This window comes from Cheilinus undulatus, linkage group 21 (assembly GCF_018320785.1).
Source record: "Cheilinus undulatus linkage group 21, ASM1832078v1, whole genome shotgun sequence".
NCBI lineage: Eukaryota > Metazoa > Chordata > Actinopteri > Labriformes > Labridae > Cheilinus > Cheilinus undulatus.
The window spans coordinates 18317503-18345376 of NC_054885.1; the positions used below are offsets into that span (position 1 = coordinate 18317503).

The 27874-nt window shown below is 41.7% G+C and overlaps 1 protein-coding gene and 1 long non-coding RNA gene across 2 annotated transcripts in view; one reads left to right on the top strand and one right to left on the bottom strand.

The window, feature by feature from the left end:
• Positions 1 to 21951, top strand: part of rnd2 (Rho family GTPase 2) — a 46952-nt gene extending 25001 nt beyond the window's left edge. The window contains exons 4-6 of the mRNA XM_041778560.1: positions 11433 to 11542; positions 16244 to 16378; positions 20893 to 21951. Coding sequence (XP_041634494.1) covers positions 11433 to 11542; positions 16244 to 16378; positions 20893 to 21162 — 515 coding nt within the window. The 3' untranslated portion in view covers positions 21163 to 21951. The remainder of the gene's footprint in view (positions 1 to 11432; positions 11543 to 16243; positions 16379 to 20892) is intronic.
• Positions 21952 to 25817: 3866 nt separating this feature from the next.
• Positions 25818 to 27874, bottom strand: part of LOC121503756 — a 61378-nt gene continuing 59321 nt past the window's right edge. Inside the window, exon 3 of the long non-coding RNA XR_005991388.1 lies at positions 25818 to 26770. This is a non-coding gene — a long non-coding RNA (uncharacterized LOC121503756). The remainder of the gene's footprint in view (positions 26771 to 27874) is intronic.

The window sequence follows — 27874 nt, forward strand, 5'->3', positions numbered from 1 at the left end:
TATAAGCCTAGGCTGAATGGTGTGCAGGGGCTGAATATTCAGACAGAAAATTTTATTAAACAATCAGAGGCAGAAATGTTAACTTGCCAGAAGGGGCGCTGTGACAAAGTAATGATATTGATGTATTCAGGATCAATGCAAGACCATTCCTGTGAAGTTTGGTGATGATTGACATAAGTTATAAGGCATTATTGGTGTATTTTCACTGTAAAAAAGCCCAGAAAATATGGAGAAAACTCACAGTTCACACAACTTAAGATCTCCAGGCTGTCCAGTATGAGCAAAAATAAATAAATAAATAAATAAAAAATAAAATAAAATAAAATAAAAAAATAAATAAAAATCTGGAGTCCATCAGCTAAAATCCCTCGGACTAGTTTGCCAAAATTTGACACTTAGCTGTTTGTATCGTGCTTCTGGTAGATTTTAGATGATGGTCCAAAGAGACTTCTTTTCATCTAACCATGTGTACTGATCTTCATGCACGTAGCTCTTTCCCAGTCACCTATCTCATGTTTGGCAATGGACTTGCGCGATACCACTAAAATCTGAAAATTTTTGAGTTGAGTTGAGTTTCTGAGCATGTTAAAGCCCCTAAATTAGTGATTCTTCAGTCAGAAAAATAACTTCTAGAGATGGTTGGTGCTCAGACTCTAATAATAAAACACCAATATAAACCAAAGTCCCTTTTAAAATAAGTGCATGCTTTCTAAAATAAATTTTAAAAGATTGTGAATCAAAAAGCTGCATAATATGAAGAACAGTAATTGTTATACTTCCCCACCCTCCACCTCCCATAAAATCCAGAATATATGTCATTTAAATTCCAGAAAAACACATGCTGCTTTGATGGTCGCCCAGAGGAAAACAAGGTTTAACTTGTGAAAACAACAATGCAAAGGAGTGCTCCCAGTAGTTACCAAAACAGTGTGTTTGAGGTGTTCTTTGGCATGGGATTCATGTGGTCAGATAATTTAACAAGAAAAACTCCAAGGCGTTCTCTCAAACACTTAAAATGCCTTTATTTTTACAGTATGGTTAGGTTTTGGCATCAAGCTTTCATCAGGAAGTCTGACAAACAAACCTCCTTTTTAAGGTTGAACTTGTCTTCCTTCTGCAGTTTCTGTGCAGCTGTGAAGCCCTTTTAGCTCCTTCTGTTTTCACTGTTTGGTGTATGGATAGACACAATCAGCCTGGCTAAACAGACAAATTTTGATACTAAATGAGTCAACGCAAGATTTACGAGCCAGTTAAACTATCAGGTTTTTATAAACACGGGCCTGAATTCCTGGATTATTGCTCTTTTAAAACTGTAATAAAACCTCCTGCCACTAGAAGCTGCTGTAACGTGACTGAATGCCTCTGACTTCCTACCGGAGCTTTCTTGGACGTAAACACAAGAGTGTTTAGCATGTGGCTAAGTATGGCCATGTCTTGAGGTATAAAATGGTTGTTGTACCTATCAACCTAAGTGATGAGTGACCACATTAAGAACAATGTTAATCTGCCAGGAGGAATAAAGGGTGTAGGATAATGTACTAAAAGAGCAGCTGATTATTGCCACTATAGCCACCTGTGGATATCTTAGGGATAAATAATGTCAGGGTAAGAGTGAGAGGAGAAAAGACTAAGCACAGATTGATTTCACATTCTTATTTTTATCTATCCTTAAAACATCAAGACAAAGGAAAAGACAACACTATGAGAACAGACTATCACTAAATATAGGTCTGTTTCAATCCTTAATGTGTTTTTTTCTTTATTAAAGTGACATTGATAAGTGCTACTGCTTCAGTTGATTAAAAAAAAACTTTCAATATACATTTTTGTCTAACAGTCCATATTTGAATAATTAATGTATCATTATATCCATGTTAACCGAGCAACATGGCATTATGTCTGTTTCGTATTCATACATATGAATGCATCCAAAGCAAAACATAGAGCTTTATTCTCTAGCTAGATCACTGTTTGAGTCTTATTTATAATGTTGGTTAATTCAGGTCTCCTCCTGAGGCTGATCAGCTGATCAGCCTTTGGAGAGTGAAACTCCTTTTTTAGATCCTCTAAAATCTTCTGCTTTTACATGTTTGAGTTATGCAACCGGACAAAAAGAAATGTGACGTTGAATCCAGTCCAACACTGATTAGTCTGAGCAAAGAAAGAGGTTATGCAAAGTACAAATCATCTTTTTTTTTTTTTTTTTTACCTTTCTCTGTCTTATTTTTACAGAGCTGTTTTTGGAGATTTTGTCCAAACAGCTCACCGCTGTTGTTTTGACAGGACTCAACACTTCTGGTGTGACTCAGAAGAGTCTAAAAAGTTCTGGACGTGCACAGCCAGCAGTCGTCTGCAGCTACTTCACTTCCTCACAGAAACAAAAGCCGAGTAGTGTTTGTGTCGCAACATCATAACGCATAAGCATCTCTAAGGAGTCGAGGGTGTCACTGAAGGGTGCAGCACTGCAGACTGCCTCAACAAATCTGGAGTCATGTCTCAAATAGTTTGAAGGGAAACACCAAAGCTGAGACGTGATTGGTGTTTTTCTCTGAAACACGACAGGGAATAAATAGATCAACAGAGGAAGTGAGTGACAAAAGAAGGGTTGTGATGTTTAAAAGCGAGGCGCAGCGTGAACCAGAGCCGTAGACAGACACAGAGATCAAACGACAGGAGATGAAATGCGTCACTGTTTCTCTGGCGGGGTGTGCGTATGATTATGAAAGCGGAGCTTGGGGTGAAGAGGCGCTGAAAGCGGACATCTCCATCCCCCCTGGGGCCGGCGTGAGACAGACAGTGATGCTGCTGTAAGTTGCTTGTACTGTCAGCAGCACGGTCGGCCCTCGGCTTTGCGGCCTCTGATTGGTGGCAAGACTCTGGCATTAACTCCTCGCTGGTGGAGCTCAGAGCGGATCGCTGGAAGGTGCTCATCGCCCTTCAAAGGCCGTCCTTCCTCTAGAGGGAAAGCACAAGGGGCTTTGATCAATATCCCCCATGTGTGAAGGCTGCAGACATGGAAGGTTAATGGCCATTTAACCCAGTGTCACCTCCACTGTCCCAGCTGTGCACTAATGTCTTTGAAAAGTTGACACAGCTATCTCTATTACAGATCAACAGCTCTATCTGGGCGCACGTCACTGTGAGTAGGTTATAAAGTACTGCACATAGACTACAGGCTCCACTGTGTGAGCAAACATTGAGGTATTAGGACGTCTGTTTTCAGCTCCTTCATGCAAAACTGCAAATTGACTGCCAGTTGAATAAATGTTGTGTCAGATGCTTTTGCAGATTGCACAAAATCTGGCCGAAATGTTCTAAATATATTACCTGAATCTTCAAATACAATCCAAATGTCATTACTTAGTAGCATTAATCTGAATATGAGGGTGTAACAAGCTTTATGCTATAAAGGAGGAGGCTGGGGTGGAGGAGGTTAAGTTTTGCCAGCAGCAGCATGCAGCATTAATGCAAGCAGGGATTAGTGAGAAATACGTCTTATTTTAATGCACTGCTGTGTTGGGAGAAAGAGCTGTGATTGGCTGTGGAAGCTGGGAGGCAGTAATTAGGACCAGCAGGCAGTCAGCTGAGTGTATGACTACCGTGTCCTGCACAAACTAACGCTTAGGCTTAGTTGCCAAAGCATCATGTAATCAGAAACACTTAATTACAAAAGATAAGTATTCATGATAAAGAAATAAAGAATAGTTATACATGTTGGTTTTATATCTGTATTATTATTAAATAAATAGATTGATTAATATTTTATAACATTATAGTTTGTAATTATAAAACAGGTGTAAAAATATGAAAATGGAAACTGGAAGACAGCCCATGTGCAGCAGATCCTGTGCTGCTCTGACTTCCTTGAAAAAGATCCCTGGGTGCTACTGTGGCTATTTGATTCCTCAAAGGAGCCAGTTTTCACAAAAATGCTTGTGAAGGACAGCAAAGAGCTTTGGGAAGGAAATAGTAGTGTGTTATCAATCTTTGACTGAAGCAAATGTTAAATCTTCTTTGAATAGATTTTAAAAAACAGGTGGGAACATCTTTTTAAAGGTGACCACAGACAACTTTTTAGACGTCTTTTCAATAGAAAAAGTGTTCACATGGTGCACTTTGGAAGAAAACTCGGCCATGAAAACTTTTGATTTTAATTTTAAAAAGAATGATTGAAAATATCTGACTTTGACTGATAGTCACATTCTGAGGAATGCAAGTTTTGAAATCATTTTGATGTAAAATCTTGTATTAACTTGAGCCAAGTGGCCCTAAAATTCTTTAATGTCTTTTCAGAAATAATATAGATGTCCCAAAGTGTGTTCCATGAGGAGAGTCATCAAAATTCCTTGGAGGAGATTCTGCATTCAGCAGTGCTTTGCAAATGACCATGTGCACAAGGAATAGCATGGGTTGTTCTTTTCGTAAAGATTGAACAGTTTGAGAGCATAGTTTGCTCATTGGTGACTTTTAGAGGGGCCAGTACTTTGATTTATGATATGATACAATACAGTCGATACAATACAGTATGATTGATATGATACAATACACTTTATTACCCCCTTAGAGAAATTTGTTTTGGACTCCAAGTGCTGCATGTGTTTAGCTGCAAGATAATAATACTATAAATTAGAACATTAAAAATTAGTCATCTTGAACAGAGTCAGGCTAGCTGCATCCAAACTTCATAACTGGCCAGGTTAGCCTGCAGTGTCCACATGTGTGTCCAGTGTTCTAACCGTGCTTTTGCCCTTACTGACATGTACCTCGCCAACTGTGTTTATAGCTGAAGCAACATAGTAGAGAGAGCAAGATCATGTGAGAAATACAAGTTCTGGCTAGAAATGTAAGATGGAAGGGAGAGATTATCTCCCATTTGCACAGCAAAGATGGGACCATTGACCATGAAGCAGATCAGAGTTTGTCCACAGGGGTTCCCTTCTGCCCAAGAAAAAAATATTTTCCCTGGTTCAGCAGTTAGGGGAGATGCCAGCATTAAACTGATTGAATCCAATAGACCAATGTTTGCCAATATTAGTTGAAACCAATGTTATGCCAGTTCATCGGTGCATCCAGGATAATATTTCAGGGCTGTTTTCAGGGTTTGGGCTGGGCCTCTTATCTCCAGTGAAGGGCAGTCTCAATGCTTTAGCATAACATGCTATGTTTCCAACTGTGTGGCAATAGTTTTGGGCCCCTTTCATACATGGAAAACAGGAAGTTATTTCACCTGCATTGAGTTCAAAATGTCAGCCATGAGGATAAGGTCACTGGGTCCATCTGCATTAGACTGTATTGGAGTCTGGATGTGGGACTGTAGAAGAAAGGCTTCCTAACAGGTTTATATTCTCATAATAAAACATATGCTGTCTCTTACTGCAGAGTGGTACACCGGGTCAAAGTAACTGTGCCCTTCTTTCAAACAGAGTCTTGGCCTCAGTCTCTGTTTACCTCAGTTTGTGAAGAAGAAGAACACTGATTTAGGAGAAGCCATAACAGTTCACAACACAGACCTGACCGTCAGTAAAGAAAAGTCTGCTCAACCTCCTAAAGGATGGAGCACCAACCCTCTTCTTCTCTTGTTCATCACCTCTAGCCGTCAATGCACCGGAGTCATTAGCCTCCACGATCCCCTCGCTCTCCTCCTCTCTTCATCCTTGCTTCCTTTCAGGGGCTCACAATGAAACCATTTGCATCCCTCCAGGTTGCTACGATACTCGGCCACCCCGACTTGAAATGTTTTGCCTTTGCTTTGAAGGTGGATTTCAAGAGGAAAACAGCTGCATGGGAAGAAAAAAAGACGCAGTGTATGCAGGCCTGAATGTGTCGTGATTCTAAGGTTGCAGCTAACACAGTCACACTGTTTTTTTTTTTTTTTTTGTTTGTTTATTTGGCGACATTTCAGAGGGTGTTTAGGGGGCTACAAGGTAGCCCTTGTTTCCTGTCTTTCTTTGTGTGCATGCCTGTTTTTCGGAGTCTATGTGGCCTAATGAGGCTGTTAGTCGCTGTTGTCTCCCTGCCATATGTGCATGTACACATGAGAGGGCCTTGAGGCAAAGACTATTCTCTCACTCAGACTGGTTAGCTTTTCAGTGGCATTTGAAATGAGCATGTAGTGAACAGAGAGAGAGAAAATACCTGCTGTGATGAAAGAGATTAAGGCTTTGTGAGATGCTTATGCTCTCTCACAACTCACAGATTACCTGAAGAATATTCTGGCAAAGAAAATGTGCCATTTGTAAGGGAACTTTTATTCCCCATAGTCAGATGGCGGCCAGTTTCATTTACTGTCACATTATGGTTAGGAAGCTGAAGTGATGTACCACTGTGTTCCAGGTTATAAAGTACCAGAGGTGGAAAAAGTACAAGACTAATGTACTCATGAAAAAGGACAGCTACTTTGGTTAGAATTAACTTAAAAAGAAGTAAAATTACTGGTGCATAAATCTACTTAAGTAAAGTAAGAAGTATTTGATTTAAATACTTCACTGAGCACCTAATGCTATAAAGGAGGTGGCTTGGGTGGAGGAAATTAAGCTTTACCAGCAGCAGTGCGGTGCATCAACATTAATGCAAGGGATTAGTGAGAGGTATGTCATATTTAAATACACCTCTGTGATGAGAGAAAGAGCTGTGATTGGCTGTGGAAGCTGGGAGGAAATAATTGCCGTCAGCTGATCATCGCTGGGAACACCCTTCATTGCTACCTAGTATAACTGTGGCCCACTGATGATGAATATGTTGTTTAACTTTGAAATATGGCAAGCCTCTAACCTGATTTTCACTATTCATCATCAATGAAGTTGGTAAATTGAGATGCTCTGATATGCAGGTTGTCAGATCCTCTACTTTAATCAACTTTGTTAAGAGCAGTACGTTGTTATAAGCACATTGGAGCGTTCTCCCTCAGGCATCAAGTCAGGAGAAATTGGCCTCTGTCTCAATATGGTACATTGTTAGTTCTCATTAAAGAGAAACTCTCAAAGCAAAGGGTTTAAATTAGCTGATAGAGAGCCGTCATGTTTCAGGCGGATTACCCCTATGGAGCAGTCAAAGTGTCGGGGGACACAAGGCCCAAATGAAGTCATACCACAAAGCCTCCAGCCTTATTACTGTACATTAGCGCTCTGCTAAGTTCTTGTCCGCCTTAACATCCTCTGGGATATTTCTGGCTTTTGATGAAGCTCGACTGACGGCTTCTAAGGACTTCTTTCCTCCTACTCTTGTCACCTCTGCTCGTCGGAGCCTCCTGCGCCACGCTGCTGTTGGCTTAGCGCTAATTAGCCCTGCGGTAATAAAGAAAGAAATCCACTTTTCTCTGTAAGAGATAGATAGCTGGTGCTAAATCAGGCTAATGCTAATGCTCAAGGAGGAGGACGTTAGGAGAGAGGTGTTTTATGTTACGGCTGCTTTGGCACGGCGTGGCAGGGTATCGTTCCACGCCAGGCGCGATGGTTTTTAGAGGTTGCTGCCAGTGGCGTGCTCCCATCCATCTCGTCCGGCCTCTGTCTGAAATTCAATTGACCTTTTGTTCCACCTCACAGTGAATGGGCACAGGCCACCTCCACCCATAGCCAACCCAGAGCTCTCATACCTCTTTATTTGATCTGTCCTGTCGAGTCCAGTGCTTTCATTACAAACCCAAACACCCACCACTGCGCTCCCTCCTCCTCCTCTCCACGGCTACAGCTGCTTTTATCTCCTCTTATGTCTTTTCACAGAAAGGGAGAGCCGCTGCATTTAAGGAGGTGGAGGTGATATATTTTACAATCCTTTTTTCTCACTTTCTGTCCCTGCTCATGTTCTTGACCGTTGCAGTGATTGTTTTTTATGAGTGCCTGCCCTGCTGGTTTTAAACGTAGCACTTTTCCACCTCTCCGTCTTCCTCTGAGGACTTTTTCTCTCTGACTTTGTAGAAGTGCTGAGCGAGCTTCCCGTCGCTCAGGGCAGGAGAGCTCTGAATTGCTGCGCTGAGACGAGGCCTGCTGTGACCATGACCTGTCAATCATTTGGATCTTTGGGATTGACAAATTGATCCCAAAGGCCTCATCCCAGCTTCTAATTACATCTTTAGTCAAACAAGCAGCGTAGTCTCAACTTTCCTACGCCTGACATCCCCTCCCTTCATCTGGATTTTGATTTTAATTCCCACTCGTCTCTCTTGATATCACTCACTGCTGCACCTTGCCCTTACCTCTGCGTCAAAGTCATTAAATCTTTTCTGTCCCCTCTGCACCTCTGCATGCTTGCTCTCTTTTCTTGTCCTGCTTTAACTTCAGTCCAGGTCTGCAGCCCTGTAATACATACTAAAGACCGACTTCAGCAGCTACAGCACCTCATGTGTGACCGCTACCAATCAGAGCTTGCTGTCGTACAATGTGTGCTTTGCTGACTGCTGAACTCTGGGAGATTGGGCTTTTTGGGAGTGTGTTTGTGAGTGTAGTCAGCCCTGCTTTCAGCGGTGCAAAAAAGCAGCAATCTTGTGTTTGTAAAAAGAAGAATCTAGATAACATTGCAGTCTTTACTAATGATTAAAGCATATTTTCTAAAGATTTCCCATAGATGTTGGCAGCATTCGGAGAACCACCTTGTAAAAGTTTCTGACCACTAGAGGTGGTGGCATTGTCATTTTGTTGATGCACATGAGCCAAGCCTTCAGAAACGATGCCAGACCAAGCAGCAGCTTTGAAATGGTTTCTTTGGTTGGAAATGCAAGTCATGTGTTTGTACACATAAGCCCAGATACACTTTTTCTCACAACAAGCATTGCAAAAGGATCTGCTGTAGACACAAGAAAGAGAATTACATGATCACATTCTGTAGCGAAACATCAAGCCCTCCAAGCTAAACATCTTAAAAGATGGCATGATGGTTCTCTGCCTCATGACTACGAGATGAAGTCAAGAATTTCTTTGAAAAGAAGAAAAATATTTTAAAAATGTCTGAGTTGTCCTGATACTGATAGCAGAAACTTAATCTGGAGTACCTTTATGGAGCTGCTCCACAAATCATCAGGTTTTAAGGTTGTCAAAAATGTTACACTCATATTTTTAGGAATGCATACATTGAGCCAATGGAGTGGGATTAGAATTATGAATTGGTTTACAAAGTTCTGACCTTTTACTTCCAATATAGGCCCACAATCCCAGTCAAACGCTCTGTCGAAACTATAAAGCAGCTGCCCAACACTCCTGTAGCTTTAGTCAATGGCAAGTGCATTGCTTCTGTAATGCTCAAAGACAAATGTAAAGAAAAGCAAACTGATGGCAGTGATGGCGTCTCATAGAAACGGTGTGGTTGCATGGCAACATTCATCACAGGAATGTGGATGTTAACCTGCAAAGAGAGTCAAAAGTAAGTGGGGCTACCAATGCTAATTATAGCCACATTCTGCAAAACAAACTTCATGCCGTTTACTAACCCTGGATTAGGATGAGAATCTCTTTTTGAAAGAGGTAAACATGATGGAATACGAGCCATATTCCATTCATCAGGAAAATGCCCTGTATGTCAAATTACTAGTCAAGCCCTGCTGTTTACCCACTGCCACTGTGACTTTAACAGTGCTTAACTGTTCCCTGAATGCTTTCTTAACTTAAGATCAGTTGACTAAACACATTAGTAGTTTGTATTTAACTAAAATTGAACTTATTCACCAAGGAACATCACTAATATATTTAGACATGTTCAAAGACATGTAAATGTCTTCTATTTTAAATGATCACTTTAACTGAAAAGCAGTGAAACTTTTAAAATAACACTTATTTCATGGGACAGCTATGTAGGAGGCAAATGAATGTTTTAAAAAAACTGCAGACAAATTCATTTAGACTGTCTAGGTTGAACAAAAACGGCATTGTTTTAGAATTAAATATGTTGGTACAGTTTTGACAATGTTCAGAAGTTGGCCTGCAAATTTTGGTGATTTAAAAAAAAGAAATTATCCCATTAGGTGCCTAGAACTTCTATTATTGTTGCCACAATATCAAAATAAGTGTGCTAGTATCATATCATAATAATTCATTACATAATCCTGAGCTTGCAAAATGTAAGACTCCACTGCTGTGCTGCCAAAAATATTTCAGTCCTTCTGAATTACTACCCAAAACAATACACAGTATCTAAAATAATGTGAGTAAAGGAATGTACAAATGTTATAAGAACTAGTCTAATGGAGGCCCAAACAGCATCAGTCTGTTGCGTTCATCCTGGGATTTTGTGTCAGGGCAGCCTGTTGCATTGTTCTCAGTGGGGAGGGGGCATGTCACCATGGGACAGGCAGCTGAATAACGGGGGCTTTGGGCCGCGTGCAGCTATTGTGGTAGTCTCATTCCATCATTAACAAAGAGAACATAGCAATGCTAAAACAGCCTGTAGCACCATTGTGCAGACTCCATTTAACTCTCCAGACAAAGGCATGCAGAGTTTAACGGGCTGAGCGCCTATTGTGCTGATCTGATATGAAGCTCAGTAACAGCATGGTAATCTATCATTTATCATGTTTAGCTTATGTGACCTTCAGGCAGGTCACCTTTTATTGACTGTATCTAACATGTTTTACTCATATTTATTCTCATTTCTTAAAATGATGCTCGTCTGCCACCAGAACCGAGTTTTCTTGATACTAAATTTTCACCACCATCTTGCTGTTATTGCTATCGAAATGAGGAGTTCAGGCCTGTACCAGCTCCCAGGGGTGGTAGGAGGGCGGGTGCCCTGAGCCGAAAAACCACATTTCCAAGAAAACCCAGATATTTTTACAAGCCTCCTAATGAGAGCTGCGAGAGAGCAGGACTGCTGTTACAAAGAGTCGACTCCGCTTTCAAATTTGATCAAGGTGCAGAAATTAAATGTGAGGCCAAGGAGAGTCGTGTTAGGAGCATGTGATTCTTAAAAAATGGGAGATTTTAAACAAGGACCATTAGCAGGAGAGACAGGAAGAGGGATGAGTCCGGCGAATTAAGGAGTTCAACCTTTAGTTTGGCCTTTGTGCTTGGCATTCACTGTTGTTTCAGGATGATAATGGATTGTGTGCACAAGTCTTACGGTCCCTAGCCCTCTATAATTCACTTTCTAAATGTGTAACCCCTCGACATTCCCTATAAAGCACTTTGATAAAGGACGGCTGCAGCTGTGCGAAAGCCCAAAGGGACAAACATGCTCAAATATGTGCACACGACTGTTAAACTTTACACTCATTAACATGTTTGGAGAGTGTTTAAGCAGGAGCATGTCCAAGTTCATGTCACAGCCTCTGCTTTAATGGGATAATCCATGTTTTAATGACCTTTAGATCACCTTCCAGGCATGTGCAGCATGTTTTTAACTGGCAGATGAGCCATATGGTCAGGATGAAGGACCTCATGGGGTTAAAACCGGCAGAACTTCTCAGAAGACACTGTGACCTTATGCCATATGTTATTGTGTGTCCGCAGGTTCGTCTTATTACGACAACGTGAGGCCGCTGGCGTATCCTGACTCGGATGCGGTGCTCATCTGCTTCGACATCAGCCGCCCTGAGACTCTGGACAGTGTCATAAAGAAGGTCAGTGTTTCTTATTTCATCTCCTCCTGCTCAGCATTTAATATCTGCAGTGACACCAGAGAACCAAGCGGAAAAAATGCAGTTTTCCCCCCGATCAGCATCCACTCAGATTTCTGTGCCAGCAGCTTGCATTTTCACAGCTCAACAATAGAGCGAATCAGCACAGAGGTTAGGGCCCCTGCGTTCCCTTTATCTCATCAAAATGTCCACGGGTACTTGACCCTGGTCTCTCCGAGGAATGGAAGGTCAGAGTGAAGAATGAGAGGAGACGCGCTGCAGCCGGGTGGGTTTGAGAGGAATATCAGATACGCAAATTAGCCACAGCAGCCACAGCAGTCATAACAAAGAGAGGCTACTGCAGAGCCGCGTAAGACTGCCTCTTTGTAGGTATTTTCAATGTAAGCTTAATGCAGAACGGTTGGACTATAGTGATACTTTATGCTTTTAATGGCTTTTTATGGCTCAGATTAGGGATATGTGTGACAAGATTGAACAGTTTTGTGTCTTCAGCAGAATTACAAGGTGGCTAGAGTAATGTATTATTATTAATACTTCATATTAATGATGGTTAATTGGACACCTATCGTCCATGGGTGACTTTTATCAGAACTATGTGAATTAATGTTAGCCACCTATCAGTGAAGTCAGTGTGTGCTGTAGTATTACTAAGGCTTGATAAACTTCCAGCCAATAAGAACACAGCACATCAGCAGTGCTAACAGAAATGTAGCACAGCATGGCATGCATTTTTTTGCGTTTTCATTAAGGATGGGCAGTTAATCGCAAATTACATTAAATCACAATATAGCCTGATGCAATTTTTTGTGTCAAAATACCATTTTAAAACTTTTTTTGCAGCAGAGATGTTATGTTTTACATTTCATGCAATCATTCTAGTGGCATATTTTTAGATAGGGTACCAAAAAATCCTATCTTTTTCATTTTGTATGTTTTTTTTTGTTAAATATAAGAATTATATAAAAGTTATCATTCCCTTTAGTACAACAGTTCAATTTGCAAAGTGACTCAAAATCATCACAATTGGATATTTTTTCAAAATTGTTCAGCCCTAGTTATGAGGAACTTATGAAATGATAGCATATTAAATCACAATTGCAACATTGGGTAGAAAAATCTCAATAAGATTATTTTCTTAAATCATTCAGCCTTAGTTTCAGCAAAAGTTTGAAAGGGTCCTAAAAAACTGACCCGTACCATACCACTTTTTTGGCACCCATCCATAGGGGTACCAATCTTATGGTATCTATCCATCCCAAAAAGGTGGAGCTACACACACAACAATAGGTGTTTGCACTGACTTCACGTCATGTGCAAAACAAAGCACTGAAGTGTGCTCTGTGAGGAGTGGGCAAAAATGGGTGAAAAACAGACTATTACCTGCTTAAATCTGCATTATTTGGACTTGAGAGAGATCCACACTGTTTCCTAGTCCATGGGTATTGTTATATGGGCACAAATCGAATTTCCTGTTGTTTAACTGGACCTGATTTGCTGTCTTTGCTTTGCTGCCTGTATACTAACAATCACAGATGGAGGAAAGCATTGGAGCTGCTGATCTTTGAAGAGCATTACATGTAATTGGTGTCAAGTTAGATTGGCATAACAGCTATAGCCTTGTACAAGTATATTCAGCACATGCATGTTAAAGTTAACATGCATAAAGGATCCAAGGTCAGTGGCCACCCTAAGCAAACCAATTTGATATGGTTTTCCTGCAGATGCTGTCATCTGTGCAGTCTGAAAATAAAATGTAGCTCAGTAATGTCAAAATGCTTCCTTCAGCTTGATTAAAATGACTCAGTTATCAGTGTTTTCTGAGTGCTTTCTTACCTTTATGCCCTGGCGTATTAGTCACCTAGTCTGACTTAAAATGTCACTGTACTGTCTTGAAAATGAGTCACTAGGAACATCCCTAGCTCATATAATGAGATGTTTTAATTTAGCTTATGTAGGACTTCTCATGCAGTGTTTGTGTTTTTACAGACAGATGTTGTATGCTTTGCACATGCAGCCACACCCAGCGTTAAGAGTTAGTTTGTTTGTCTGTGTCACGTAAAACAGGCCTGCTCTTTCAGCAGCGTCTCATCTTGAAGCCATGTGTGAGTGTTTTTCTTTGAAGCTCTCTCCCTGTGAGGCGGAGGACGGTTCCCACGGCCAGCCTGTTGACTCGTGTAGTGGTCTAAGGGGAGCGACTAAAATGCTCCTGTGGACTTTGTAGATCTAACCCGAGACACCTTTTCTTATAAATCCACAAGTATCCCACAAGCCCCAGTGCCCTCTGTCAACAGGGGGAGCAGAGCTGCCGTCAAGCCTTTGGTTTTCCCATGAATCCCTTGGCGGGGGGTTGCCATGACCCCTGACTCCTAGCTGTCGCCCGAGTAATCTCTAAAACTCAGGGGCACATGGAAAACCTGTCGCACAATCACCGTCCCAAATTAGACTCTTGACCTCTGAAAATAAGCAGGTCAGCGAGGTTTCAGGGTGACAGCTGGGGGAGGAGTGAGGCTTAAATATTCAAAGCATTTGATTTGATGTTACTGGAAGAATAAGGACAGTCCCAGGTTGTTTCCAGCGTGGAGGATGAGTGGGCACCTTGACATTCTGCACACAGCATGTGGAATATTTCAGTGCTGCCGGCTGCTGTCATGTATTTGTGTCGCAGGGAGGAGACTCGGTGTTGGTTCAACTGAGTTTCAGAAGTGACATTTAATCTCAGGATGGTTTGAGGAGGAAGACTGTTCAACCTTTTCTGTACAGAAGCTCAAATAGATTTGTTGGCAGAGGATGAGATGAAAGTATAACACATATAACCAAGTTGGCATGAGTAAAGTTTTCCTATATTCACAAGGATTTTAGGTGTAATAAAACTTTTTTTTTTAACATTAAAACAGTGAACATAGCATGAAATTAGATTTGGTTACGATTGCATTTGTTTAAAAGTCTTTCTCTCAGAGCTCAAATGATCGGCCAAGGAGATTAAAAGTTTAGAAAAAATGTTTTACTGAGAAACTACTGTGCTAGTCTGTGAATCATGAAGATAAAATATTTTTATTTGCTTTGTGAATGAGAAAGTCTTTAAAATATCTTTGGATTTTGTAGTGTTCAATGTACAAATCTGCTAAAAGAGTATGATAAAAATGGCATTTGCATTTTCAGTATTTTTTCAATATACTGATGAAAATGCATTCAAAATAGCAAGATATCTAATGGGATTAAAGGTGCCCTGAAATTTCTACATTTACAAAAAAATATAGACAAAAGTGGCATTTCTGATTAATGTTGTAGGCAATCTCAGAATGCCTTGCAAGTAGTTTGGAGGATTAGCCAGAAAGGCCACTTTTAACAGCTTTTCTCCCTTATTATGTGAGATTCTTCAAAAAAAAAAAAAAAAAAAAAAATACCCCAGTATTTAGTAAATACTTGGTCTGTCTGCAATAATGCATTAATCCCAGTTAATCAAGGTCCATGATAAGTGCATTCATTTTTTTCAGTCCTGATTAAATGTATGTTTTATTGCAGTGGTTCTCAACTGGTGGGTCGCGACCCAAAACTGGGTCTCAGAGAGCCCATTTTAGTGCTTTCTTCCCGGGCAGATATTAACAAACTAAGAAAGGCTTTATGGTTTACTTTTCAGTCCTGGACCACTCAATATAAAAAATACACTTATGAAAGTATCGAAGAAGTGATACACTGGACAACCTTGATTAAATACAAAGTTACTGAAAAAAGGCTTCAAGTCCCTGTAAAGTGCTAAAAATAAATCTGTGTTTTAGGTTTTGTTGTATGACAGGCCACTGTGTTATGAACGACCAGGCCAAATCTCAGTCATGACAAACATCTCTCAGGTTTCAAAGTCATGAAAAATGAGTCCGTAAGATCTGCTCTAGGATGGTGTGGACATGTCAGTTGAATGAACTGAAGCCCCGCCTACTTTTGAGAAATACAATCCTCTCTTTTAGAAAAATACCTCTGATCAGAGCGCAGCTGCCTGGCTCTGATCCAGAACAGAGAGACAGAAGTTGGAGATAAGATTTACTGTTTTCTGGCACAAATCTCTCTATTATGATACTTTTAATGTCCCATAGGCCCCCGTGGCTAAGAGATTTAGGAAATTTACCTCACAATGAACAAAAACACAGCAGTAGATGGCTGTTATTTTTCAATGAAAGCAGCGACATGGGCTAACAGACGGTACTGAGATGAACTGCTCGGTGATTTTATATATCGTTGTAGCGTTGGGGGGGGGGCGGGTTAATTCCCTATTAAGACTGTTGAAGTCATGGGCTCAGATATTTGCCCTGCTCAAATAAAACCAAGCCAGGAAAGAGGTGAACAACTATTGGTCTAAATCAAAAATTCAGACACACATAGAGCTCAGTGTCACATGTTTATAGCAACCTTATTTCAACATATATATTGTGTTAAGACACTATATTTGAATTTCACTTTACAGGGATTTTAACAATTGTGCAGGACAGCTCATTTTCCTAAAATTTCCAAGCTTAACTTCTAAGCCTACTTCTAACTTTTGTTTTTTATTCGAAATGTTAATCCCCCTGAAGCTCTGGTATTCAGTGTCTGTGGAGCCAAATCTTGTCGATGTATCTCTGTCAATTCAGAGAAATATTCTCATATTCAACAAAATTAATGACCTGTGCTGTTCTTATCATGTCTCTGCAGTGGCAGGGGGAGACGCAGGAGTTCTGCCCCAACGCCAAAGTTGTCCTTGTCGGCTGTAAGCTGGACATGAGGACTGACGTCAACACCCTGAGGGAGCTCTCCAAGCAGAGGCTCATTCCCGTCACCCATGAACAGGTGAGAACACGAACATGATGGAAATCAAGTCGGTATGACTGAAATATGAGGAGAGAAGAAGAGGGGGGTAGAAATAATGAGAGAAGGTGCTCTGGGAAAAAAAGCAAAACAACGGATGGGACAAAGATATTAGAAAGCAATCTGGTGATTATACAGGATATTTTTTCATCTTGGATCAGCAGTGGCATTTTCTTTGGAGGAAGTCCCACAGGATGTGAGTGCGGCTCAGGAAACCCAATCGAGCTGTGTGGACCCCTCGTGGGACATGTTGCTGGGGTTGGCATTTTGACCGAAATTTGCTGACATGCCATGTCAGGTTTCTTATGATGAGGGCAGCAGTGGGAAGCATTAAGTGGACTCGATGTCTTGGGACATTTTTCCTATGCTGAAATGAAATATTCATGCAGATTTAGGAATTTTGAAACTGCGGGACAAATGGGAAAGCAGACATTGATAAACGAGCGAGCCCTTTTATCGCATTCTGCTGTGACCTCGGAGCTAAAAGAGGAGGGAGTGGGGTGGGAAGAGGGAGGAGATGATAAACCGTTCTGTAAATCTGTGAATTTTAATCGGCTTTTAGCGTGTTCATTTTAGCCGTACAAAAAGTGGAGGGGCTTTTTTCACCACCACACAAAAGCCCCCAGAACAAAGGAGGCTTTTTTCATGGCTGTGTGAGAGCGCACTGGATGTTAAAAGCATGTAGCCTCCAAAAAAACAGGGAAAAAAAAGCCAGTTCATGTAAATAAGATCGATAAACAAAGGATGGAGTGGGGAAGCTCAGCGCTAATGTAAAATAGCTGGGGAGCGTTTGTTGTCAGGCCTACATTAAGCTATTGTTTTTGCTCATTCACAGTCTCTGTTGTCATCCGGGGCCTCTATGGTTTGTCCCTCTAACATACTCAGAGAAAGTGTGTCACACAGCTTCAGCTAAAGCTGTGCACATTTAACATTCTGGAGGTCTAATCCAAATGCCTGCCTTGTTATCCTGCAGCTGATCTTAAATTGAATTCCAACACAGCTGAGGAGTCACCGCCGAGAAGTGACCACTGGTTGAACTCCAGACGTTTCCGCACTAATCTGCCTGAGATCCAATCGAGCCTTTCCGCTTGTCACCGCAATCTCTACCTCACCCCACCCTCCAAACGCCAACGCTATCCCCGGATCCGAATCTGCCGTTCCACCTAATGAGGACCTCATTGCTTCTTATACGTGGCTCAGCGCACAAGCCGTGATAAAAATCAAACAACGTCTGCTGGGAATGAAAAAGCTCTCTGTGTTTGAGAGCATGCTGTTGGAGGGTCATGGGAAATGCAGTGCTGTCTCATGTGTTACAACCTTTACATAAGTGTAGGTGCGATCACAGAGCAGGAGGCAGGAGAGTGTTCTGTAGAGAAGCAGAGGGAGTTTAGAATTAAATTTGTCTCTGATCTGATCTCGAGCAAACAATTTACAGTCTTAATTAACTGAGTATATTGTATCATTACTCTGGGGAAGCTCTTCTGCTGGAGGACTTCTGTTACAGTTTAGTCCTTTTTTCTCTAAACAGCGGCACAGACTGTGTAAACACTGACTCTCTCACCTCACTCTAAGAAGACAGAGCATCTCCAGGAGATCCAGTTTGGATCAGAATGTTTCTGGGACATTAAGGGCTAACGCACATTAGGGCCAGTTGCCCGCTACCATGCTGCAAGTGTCACCCCTCCAAAACCCCCAACCCTCTGGCGACTTGCACTTGCATTGCTCCAAGACCAACTGGACCAAAGCACAGTCTTGTGCATAAGCTTAAAGGGATACTTCAACATTTGGGAAAATTCACCCACTGCCATAATCCCTATAGTCTTAGTAATAGGTTTGTTTCCTTTAGTTGTCGGTGCAAGCTGTTTTTAGATCTGGGAGGCTGATATGCCAGCTGCTCAGCCAACACTATGGAGACCTCCGGTATTTCTGGCTTTCCCTCATCAAACTCATCAAATACACAATCCAACAACTCCAAAACGCTCTCGTGGACAAGTTGTGACCTGCACATTCACCAGGCTATGAAATAATCATGGAACATTATGAGACAAAGTTGTTTAAGAGTAAAATGCAAAGCTGGAACTACACTCCAGGCATGGCTGCTGGGTGGAGTGATTTCAAAAGCGCACATTTAGTGCAGGTACTTTCATCAACAAAACTTGAGAAGAAGCCGTTTCTGCTACGTCCAGCCAATGATACTCCAGGTGAAACCAGTAAGTAACTACGGCACTGCCTGAGGTGCTTACTGTAGTTTACTCAAGAAAGTAGTTCCGAGTATTTGCTTCATGTGTCGTTATGTTACATAATTATACGTTATTATTTCATAGCCTGGTGAATGTGCAGGTCACAACTTGTCCACGAGAGCGTTTTGGAGTTGTTGGATTGTGTATTTGATGAGTTTGATGAGGGAAAACCAGAAATACCGTAGGTCTCCATAGCGACCAGCTGGCATGTCAGCGTCCCAGATCTAAAAACAGCTTGCACCGACAACTAAAGGAAACAAACCTATTACTAAAACTATAGGTATTATGGCAATGGGCGAATTTGCCAAAATGTTGAAGTATCCCTTTGAGGTATGTAGGGCACTAAGGATTCATCACAGGGCCTAATGTGCCACAACCCGTGCTCGAGAGAGGGGGCTGGTGGTGGCCAGAGTCAATCTCGACACATGTTGAAACGTGTGTTGCTCGGCAGTCAAAGTCAAGCTTGACAGCAGTTCTTCAGTCCAGGCCTTTTCACCCCTTTGTGATACACCCAGAGACTGCTAGTAGTTTTGGGCCATTTGGACATTCACAGCACGGCCAGGGGTTTGTGGCAACCCTACTACCTCACCTGGATGGTAACCTTGGCTGTACTTACTGGCCACCCCCCTTTACTCCACCCCAAAGGTGTAGACTTTATTTTTCAACAGATTATATTCCCATGCCCCTGGTATTACACAAGGACGTCCAGAGCATGACTGGGGTTGCACCTGATTCGAATTCGAAACATTAAAAACGTTCAATAATTACAAACAAAAATCCTGTGTGTGGTGAGCACAGAGGACAGCCGAGCACACATGAGCAGAACTGATACGTGGCACTGGGAATAGCCAATTAGAAAGCAAGCAGACTGAAGGAGGAAGTAAAATGCAGCCATCAAAACTAAAGCAAGCATGAACCATAAAGTTAGATGGACGTCAGAAATGGATGAGCAACTTGTTGATTTGTGGCAACAGTATGAGCGTTTGACAACGTTTAGTGTAAAATACACTACAGATGAACAAAGGAGCTGGACTGAAATTGCTACAGCAATGGACTTAGCATGTAGCTAACCACTAACCACAGTAGCTTCTTCATTCTAAAGTCACATTTGACCCCCGTGAGTTGGACGGGATTTTTGAACAGACTGTTAGAGCGCGGTGTGCTGTGTTGATCCTCTTTTTCTACATTACTCTCTTTATGAACAAAAACAATCAAAAAAAGTGATTATTTGTCACCATGTCTGACATTTGTACACTTCTTAATCACCTGAGCAGCCATCTCATCATCCAATGATTAACGAGGCATTCAGAGGGGAAATCTAAAGTTCAAAGGGCCATGTACCCTGAACATGATTCAGCACACCCCACCACCTAGACATGAATGCACGGCTCACAGGGGCAGAGATAAGTGGTAGGGTCAGGGGGTGTATTGGAACTGGGAGTCTTACTGTTCTCTGTAAAGATGTAGTGCCTGCTTGTGCATATTTTATAGTTAAATTTGTGAAGCACTCACATTGCACCTTGATCTAAAGTAAACTCATGTCTAACAAAAGTACTAAAAGCCTCAGGAAACAAAAGAAAAATTTGTTTTGTTAGCAAGACAGCTAAAACAAAGCGATTGACTATAATAGTCAGGACAAAAGCAGAAATGTTTTGTGTAGTTGTCAGAAAGTTTTCCATACTTGTGGTTTTCTTTGGGGTTATATATTATGTTTAGTCTCCTCTTTCCACTTCTTTCTCCTGGAAGGTCATTTTAATGTCGGCCTGCATGAAATGAGTAAAATATGCTATTTGAGATTTCATTGTTCAGGAATGAAAACACAAAATTAAGGAGTGTATTTGCTATAATTCACATTATTTATGTCTGTCTGTAGTAGCGATGTCTCACAGGATATCTGTGCTTGCAACATGTTTCTTTTGCATCCAAAGTAAAACCAAAACTACTTTTTCTCATCACTTAACAGAAGCAATAAAGGCTTTTTGCTGTTATTTGCACACTTGACAACCTAAATTTCAGAGCACTTCTCATCTACTGTTGCAAATTAACAATAAACAGCTTGCAGCATTTCCCCCTCCCTTCAAAGTAGCCACCACTGTTGAGAATTATAACATTAGCTCCACCCTGTTTGGTTTTGAATGGTCAGTAATGGAGAGGAAACATTTCTTTACTAATACTTTTTCTTACAATGCTTGATGTTCTCTGAGCACTGGTTTAATGAAGATATTGGCTGTCTCCATCTTCTCCATTGTTTTACAGGGCAGCACAATAGCCCGACAGGTGGGTGCAGTGGCCTACATCGAGTGTACCTCCAAGGTTTCTGAAAACAGTGTCCGGGACGTGTTCCACGTGACCACGCTGGCATCCGTGCAGCGGCCACACAAGCCACAGTTAAAACGTAGCAGTTCCCGCAGAGGCCTGAAGCGAGTTTCACAGCTGCCCCTGCCTCCACTGCCGGGCCGGACTGAACAGATGGACCAAGCCCCGGCCATGAGGAAGGACCGGGCCAAGAGCTGTGTGCTCATGTAGAGACCCATTATTACAAATATAAATATATGTAAATACAAAAACACAGAATATATAACAGAGGAGGTCTATTTATTGTTCTTTTTTCTTGTATTTTGAGTTTTTGCACTGCAGAGGAGTGAGGAGGAAACAAAACGCTGCGCTGTGGAAAGAAATGTTTTGGATTATTTTTTCCCGTTTATTTTTTTGCTGCGTGTGCATATTTTCCAAGCTGTTCCAAGCTGATATTTGTGTTGTTTTGAAATGATGACAAATTGGACAAAACCTCTGGATGTGATAGTGGAAGTGCTGCCTGTAGTCCTTGGTATTAGAAAGGAATTAATTTCTTGAAGCAGCTCAAAGAAGAGGAAGACATCAAGGAGAGAGAAGCACGTTGAAGCAGGACATCTGTGGATGAAGCTTGTTTTCAGAGGCGTCGTTCCTCTGCAAACATGATCACCGACTTTCTATCTGTGCTGTTTAAAGTTTCTTCCTGTTGCCATATGTGAGAGGCAAACCTGTATGTACAGAAATGCTGAAAAGGGATTTTAGAAATAAGAGGAATGATTGCTCAAACCAAACATTAAGAGCTGGAAATGAGATTTTGTAACAGAAATATTGTGAAGGTCTGTGTGAGCATTACTACCACAAGTGCATTTTTAAAAAAACACAACATATCTGGTTATTTTACTTTCATTTAAGACTTTTTTTTCCTCATCAACTCCGACTGTGTCAGTTTGATTCACTAAAGTTAAAGCTGTTGTTGCTATTTTAAAGATGTTTCTTTGTGGAAAATAAAGTGGTAAAATGTTAGGGCTATTCTGTGTTACTTTCACTAAAGCGGTCAATAATCTATCAGCTGATTGTGAAAAACAGACAGCAGCACTTTTCTAATTCAACTCTGTTGGTGCGTTACTTTTTCATGAGCAACCCAATCCAACCTCGAACGGTAGTGTCTTTATGGAGACACTATACATTTCAGTCATAATTTTGATTCCAGAACTTTAACCATGCTTTAAACCCTAAAATGTCCACTTAGCCATCCCCAATGCCTTGTGGTTTTCCAAACTTTACACCAACCACAGCCTTTGATACAAATATGAGTCAACAGCGGTGCTGATGGCTTTGCAGTTAGGTAATGCCTCATGTACACAAGCAGCCTGTTTCAAGTCCAAATTATGGCTCCTTTCTCATGTAACTTCCCACTTTTTCAGCACTGTCTAGACCTAAAAATCCCACAAATGTAAAAAAAAATATATACAACACTGTGCAGAACTTTTAGGCATGTCTGGGCCAAAAATCATTGCTGAAAAGGGCGTGTAATGGCAAGTAAGCCTGCATGAGGGCAACATTGGATGGAAAGGAGGGTTGACACAACCCAGGCAGTGCTCTGGATGTCTTAGAACTTCATGTGAAAATGATTAAAAAAAGAAAAACAAAGTCCACACCTTTAGGTTAGAGTAACGGCAGACATAGTAATTAAGTACGGCCTAGGCTAGCTTCCAGATGTGTAGTAGGGTTGCCATGAGTCCCTGGTCGTGCTGTGGATGTCCGAAGACCGCTGGCAGTCTCCAGGCATACCACCAGGGGAGAAAGGCCTGGACAAAAGAAATGCCATCGAGCTTGACCTTGACTGCCAAGTGCTGACGTGTTGAGCTCGACTCCGGCCACCCTTCCCTCCAATGCCGGGTTGTGGCACATCTGGTCCTGTGATGAATCCTTAGAGTCCTTCTTGCTTAAAACGTATTCACATGACTGTATATGTGACAGCACTGATCTCAAGTATGATTGAGTCCCGTCTCCTACCAGTGGGTTGATAAAATGCATGCAACCAGAGAAAAAAGCAAAACCATGCAAATTTAATAAATCATTATTTATCTTTACGTGAAAGATTCAATATAAGACAACCACAATATTGGCCAAAGCTTGATTGATGTCAGCTGCATTATGTGGACAAAAGTATTTGACCTCTCCTGTTCTTTATCAAATTCTGGTGTATTTCCAGTCAAACCCGTTGCCACAGGTGTATAAAATCAAGCACCAAGCCACTGAGTCTCCATTTTCAAACATTAGTGATACCAAATGGGTCATTCTGAAGAGATCAGGCACTTCGAGGTTGGCACTGTGATGGATGCCACCTTTGCAATAAGATGGTTTATGAAATTTCATCCGTGCTGGACATTCCAGTCATCTGTAAGTGATGTAATTAGAAAGTGGAAGTATTTAGGAACACCAGCAACTCAGCCATGAAGTGGAAGACCATGTAAAGTCACAGAGTGGGTCCAACGACTGCTAACGTGCATGGTGCCTGACTGCATTGTGACAACTGTGAAGTTTGGTGGAGCAGGGATAATAATATGGGCCTGATTTTCAGGGTTTGGCCTAGGCCCCTTATCACCTGTGAAGGCCAATCTCTATGCCTCCATCTGTGTGGCAGCACTTTAGCGAAGGCCCTTTTCTATTCCAACATGACTGTGCCCCAGTAAACAAAACAAGGACTATAGAGACATGGTTTGATGAGTTGGGTGTAGAAGAACTTGACTGGCCCACAAAGAACCCTGATCTTAACCCAATCGAGCATGAACTGGAATAGAGATAGTGAGCCAGGCCTTCTTGTCCAACATCCAAGCCTGACCTCATAAATGCTCCACAGAATGAATGTGCACAAATTCCCACAGAAACACTCCAAAATCTTGTGGAAAGCTTTCCAAAAAGAGCTCCATATCAAAGTACATGTATTTTAATACAATGCCATCACAGTCTCCATTAGTGTAATGGTCAGGTGGTCCAAATACTTGTCTATATAGTGTATATTTCACAGGATTGTTCCTAGTGCTTGGTGTGCAAAAACACCACATTAATAAGTAATCGTGTTAAACTTAAACACATTTACATCAGGGTGGCTCTAATCTTCATGGCAGATTAGGGAAGGTAAAATCACTCTTCACTCTACAAAAAAATCTTCAGAATATTGCAACTCGTTCAGCATTTTTTGATAAAGCTGTGACAAAATCAAGCTACACTTAATGAAGAGACTGCAAAATGTTAGAGGAGCTGCCTTCTTCCTTTAATGCTATTAGCCGATTATGTGATTTGAACACCCAACCAAAACCCACGATTCACAATCCTCATCCTTTTCTCCACAACCTCCCTCCTTTTTCTCTACCAGCAGCCTTAAAAGTCATATCTGTAAATAACCTTCCTTTTCTTGTTCTAATGTCATCCCTGTGCTCTCATGCAGCCCTGCAGACTGAGGGATGAGTCAGTCTTTGAAGGTAATGTGCACACTGTGCAGACCCCTTGGCTGGCACAAGTTAAATTGAACTGCAGTGCAGCCGTAGTGCAGACATAATGTAGTGTTTTTAAATGACTGACTCCATACAGCTACAGGAGCTTCAAGTCTATTCAGTGTGACAGATAACATGACGTGCGCTCTTTCATCCGAGGAGAACAATTTGACCATCAACTTGATCCCGCAACTCCAGAGTTCTTTTATTTCCAGAGCCGTTTCTTTGAAAAGAATCCATTGGTCAGCTTGGATGTCGACAGTTTCTTTTCGGAAGCAGGACTTTGTGTCTGACATGTTTTTGCGGTTTGAGCTGATGAACCCTGACAGCATTTAGGAGGAGGTGAGAGCAGACAGGCCCATCTACTGTAAGTCCAAACACTGTGACAGCTACTGAAAGCTTTACCTTTAGATCTGTCAAGGTTGTCTGGCAACTTAACTGTCCTGACATCCCTGCCAGACAATAAACTATTGAGGAGATAAACTCGAGTGATGGATGAAACGTCAGAGAATGTGGCATAGAAGAAGAGGGAAACAAGCTAAGACAAGAATCTAAAGATAGAGAGATCAGGAGTGCTTGGTTGGTTCTGAAAGTTTTCCAGCTTGTTTTTGTTGCAGAGGACAAAGTCTGTAGATTGGACGTGGATTTACTCGTAATGGAGTCATGAAAAAAGGCGTCAAACATAGCATTCCTCTTCATGGCTAAATACTGAAAAGTCATAAATATTCTCAGCCAGTGGGGCAGTTTTAAAATGATGATTTCTTTTATGAAAGGGAAAAAGTCATTCAAATGGTCCTATGTGAACATGACCTCTAAACCTAATAACTGGTTGTGCCACCCTTGACGGCAACAACTGCAAGAGTTTGTGATGACTGGCAATGAGTCTTTCAGACTGCTGTGGAGGACCCACTCTACTTTGCAGAAATGTTTCAAGTTAGCCACATTTTGGGGGGGGGGGGGTTCTGAGCAAAAACGGCCTGTTTAAGGTCATGTGTAGGACCTGCTGGTGTGTGTACGATCATTATCCTGCTGCATAACCCAAGCGCTCTTGAGCTTGAGGTCATGAACTGATGGCCAAACATTCTCCTTCAGGATTTTTTGGAACAGAAGAGAATTCATGGCTCCATCAGGCAAAAGGTCCAGGTCCTGAAGCAGCAAAGCAGCCCGACCATCACACTACCACCACCATGCTTGACTGCTGGTATGATGTTCTTTAATGAAATGCTGTGTCTCTCTGACCTCAGTGCCCTGTGGTGTACAGTGTCCAAAGATTTAAGACATTGAGAAGATGCATGCATGTACAGAACATCACCATAACCAATCAGAGGCTTAAAAGTGGCAGAAACAAGTCTTTTATTTGCTTCAAAAGACACAACGAAGCTTTAGATTTTTCACAAGTTATATGAAGCTTAAAAGACAGTGACTCATGTAAGATATTTTCTAAACTATCCATCCAGAACTTATAAATTTGTGGCAAATAAATCTTTATTTGATGCACACTTAAAATGACAGCACCTCGAGGCCTCTTGAAGCAAGAGACCCCAGGCATTGGCCTACCTATGCCTGCCTGGTGCAAAAGTAAAACATATAACCTTAATTCCATTAAAGGTACAGTTTGTGAAATAGGGAATACGATTGGCATCTTTAGCCCAGTTCAAACCAAAGATTCTCGATGCTGGCAACAGTTACAGCTGTCTGAACTGGGCCATTCAGCTTGAATCAAGCTGTCTTATGACGCCTGCAATTCAGTTTGTCATGTTTATATATTCAGGTGATTAAACATTAATTTAGAGAGCTCTACTTAAAAATATAATGCTTATTTTTGACCAATTTTGCTGTAGCTAACTGCAACCATACTAAATATTAATCACTGTAAGATAATCAGCAGTCAAGACACCTTGCAAGTTTGCCTCCTGGCTACTGCTGGGAGGTTAATAAAAAAATCAAAATCTACATTTAGAGCTTCTAACTGACATTAATCTGCTGTGCCGGTTATTTCGATTTATTTCCTTGTAGTTCTCTCTCTACTAATACACCATTCCCGACTACTGGATGAGTAGTCACATGACAGGTGGCCAGGTGTCACAAGGCATGTAACCTACCTAGAAACCCCCCCAAAAACAAGAGTAGCCCTGTGACACAGCCCCATCCTTTCCTCTACACAGAAGCTCCAAAACTAAAACACAGAGCCAGATGTGAAACCAAATCAGTCAGTGTTTCCTGTGAATGACCTTGACTATGTCACAGCCTGACGGTCCTCGATGCACTGGCCTTGGGATCGATTTCTGGTCTCGGCGCATGTTTGTTGCATGTTTCCCAATTCTTCCTGACTCTCTTCAGCCATCCTGTCAAATAAAAGCAAAAATACCAATATATAATCTTTTAAAAAATACTATTGTGCATGTTTTAGTGTGAAGCACAAGTGAAGACAAGGATCAATATCAGTTCAAGGGACTTTCAACTGGACACTAGAGTCATAGAGGAGCAGTAGGAAGGTGCTACCCCAAGCAGGAAGTGAGCAGTAGAAATGAGGCCGAAGCCCACAGCGGGGGCACGAGACCTGCTGTGCCCCCACAGTTTGGTCTGACACTTAAAGAGGATTAGGGCTTGTGCTGCCAGTGTGTGTTTGTAAGTCTCAGAGAGGGGCAGTGGGCAGCATCATTTCCATTGCACTGGCCTGCAATGCCCCATCAGCCTGCATAAACATCAGAGGAAGCACTCATGCAGATGCTGATACAGACATGTGTTCCTCTCACCAAGATGAAGACAAAATCAGCTGCTGCTGTGTTTGTAAAATTAGACCGGCTTTGGAGTTTTATCTCAACACTCTCCTGCTTACAGGCAGGTTTATTACAGCAGGATGTCGAGCCTCGATTTCAGCAATCTGATCAGCCGTTTGCCCTTTACCGTCGAGACGCCAGGAGGATTAGAAGTACCTTTGTGGGTTCATGCTCTGATTCTGCATCCTTAAGTTTCCCTCCTCCGTTCTCTGACAAGCACACAGAGCCCAGTCATCTTATCCCTGATGTCATCCACACAGGATGTACACGAATGCACCACGTTCTTGGCAAATTAAACAACTTGCAGACGGCTCAGAAATGGCATAGAGCGAGAGAGACAGAGACGCAGCAATTGACAGAAAAAAAACACTTAGAAGATAGAGTGACGAGCAGCGAGAGAGACAGTACCCAGCCCGCCTGCTGACAAAAGCCTTCAGAGCAGAGCCACAAATTGCATCCAGTCATGAGAGGATTTGTAATGAGAAGCAGCATGTGACCAAGCTGAACTCGCAAAACACCCGAGAAGAAGCTATCTCCCATTCACAGTGCTAGGCATGACCATCCATGTCCAAATACCTTCAACAGCATATTAATCTGATGACCTTTCCCCTGTTAGCCTTTAACATTTCCAACTTTATTGTTTCCTGTTTCCCAGCAGATGATTTCAAC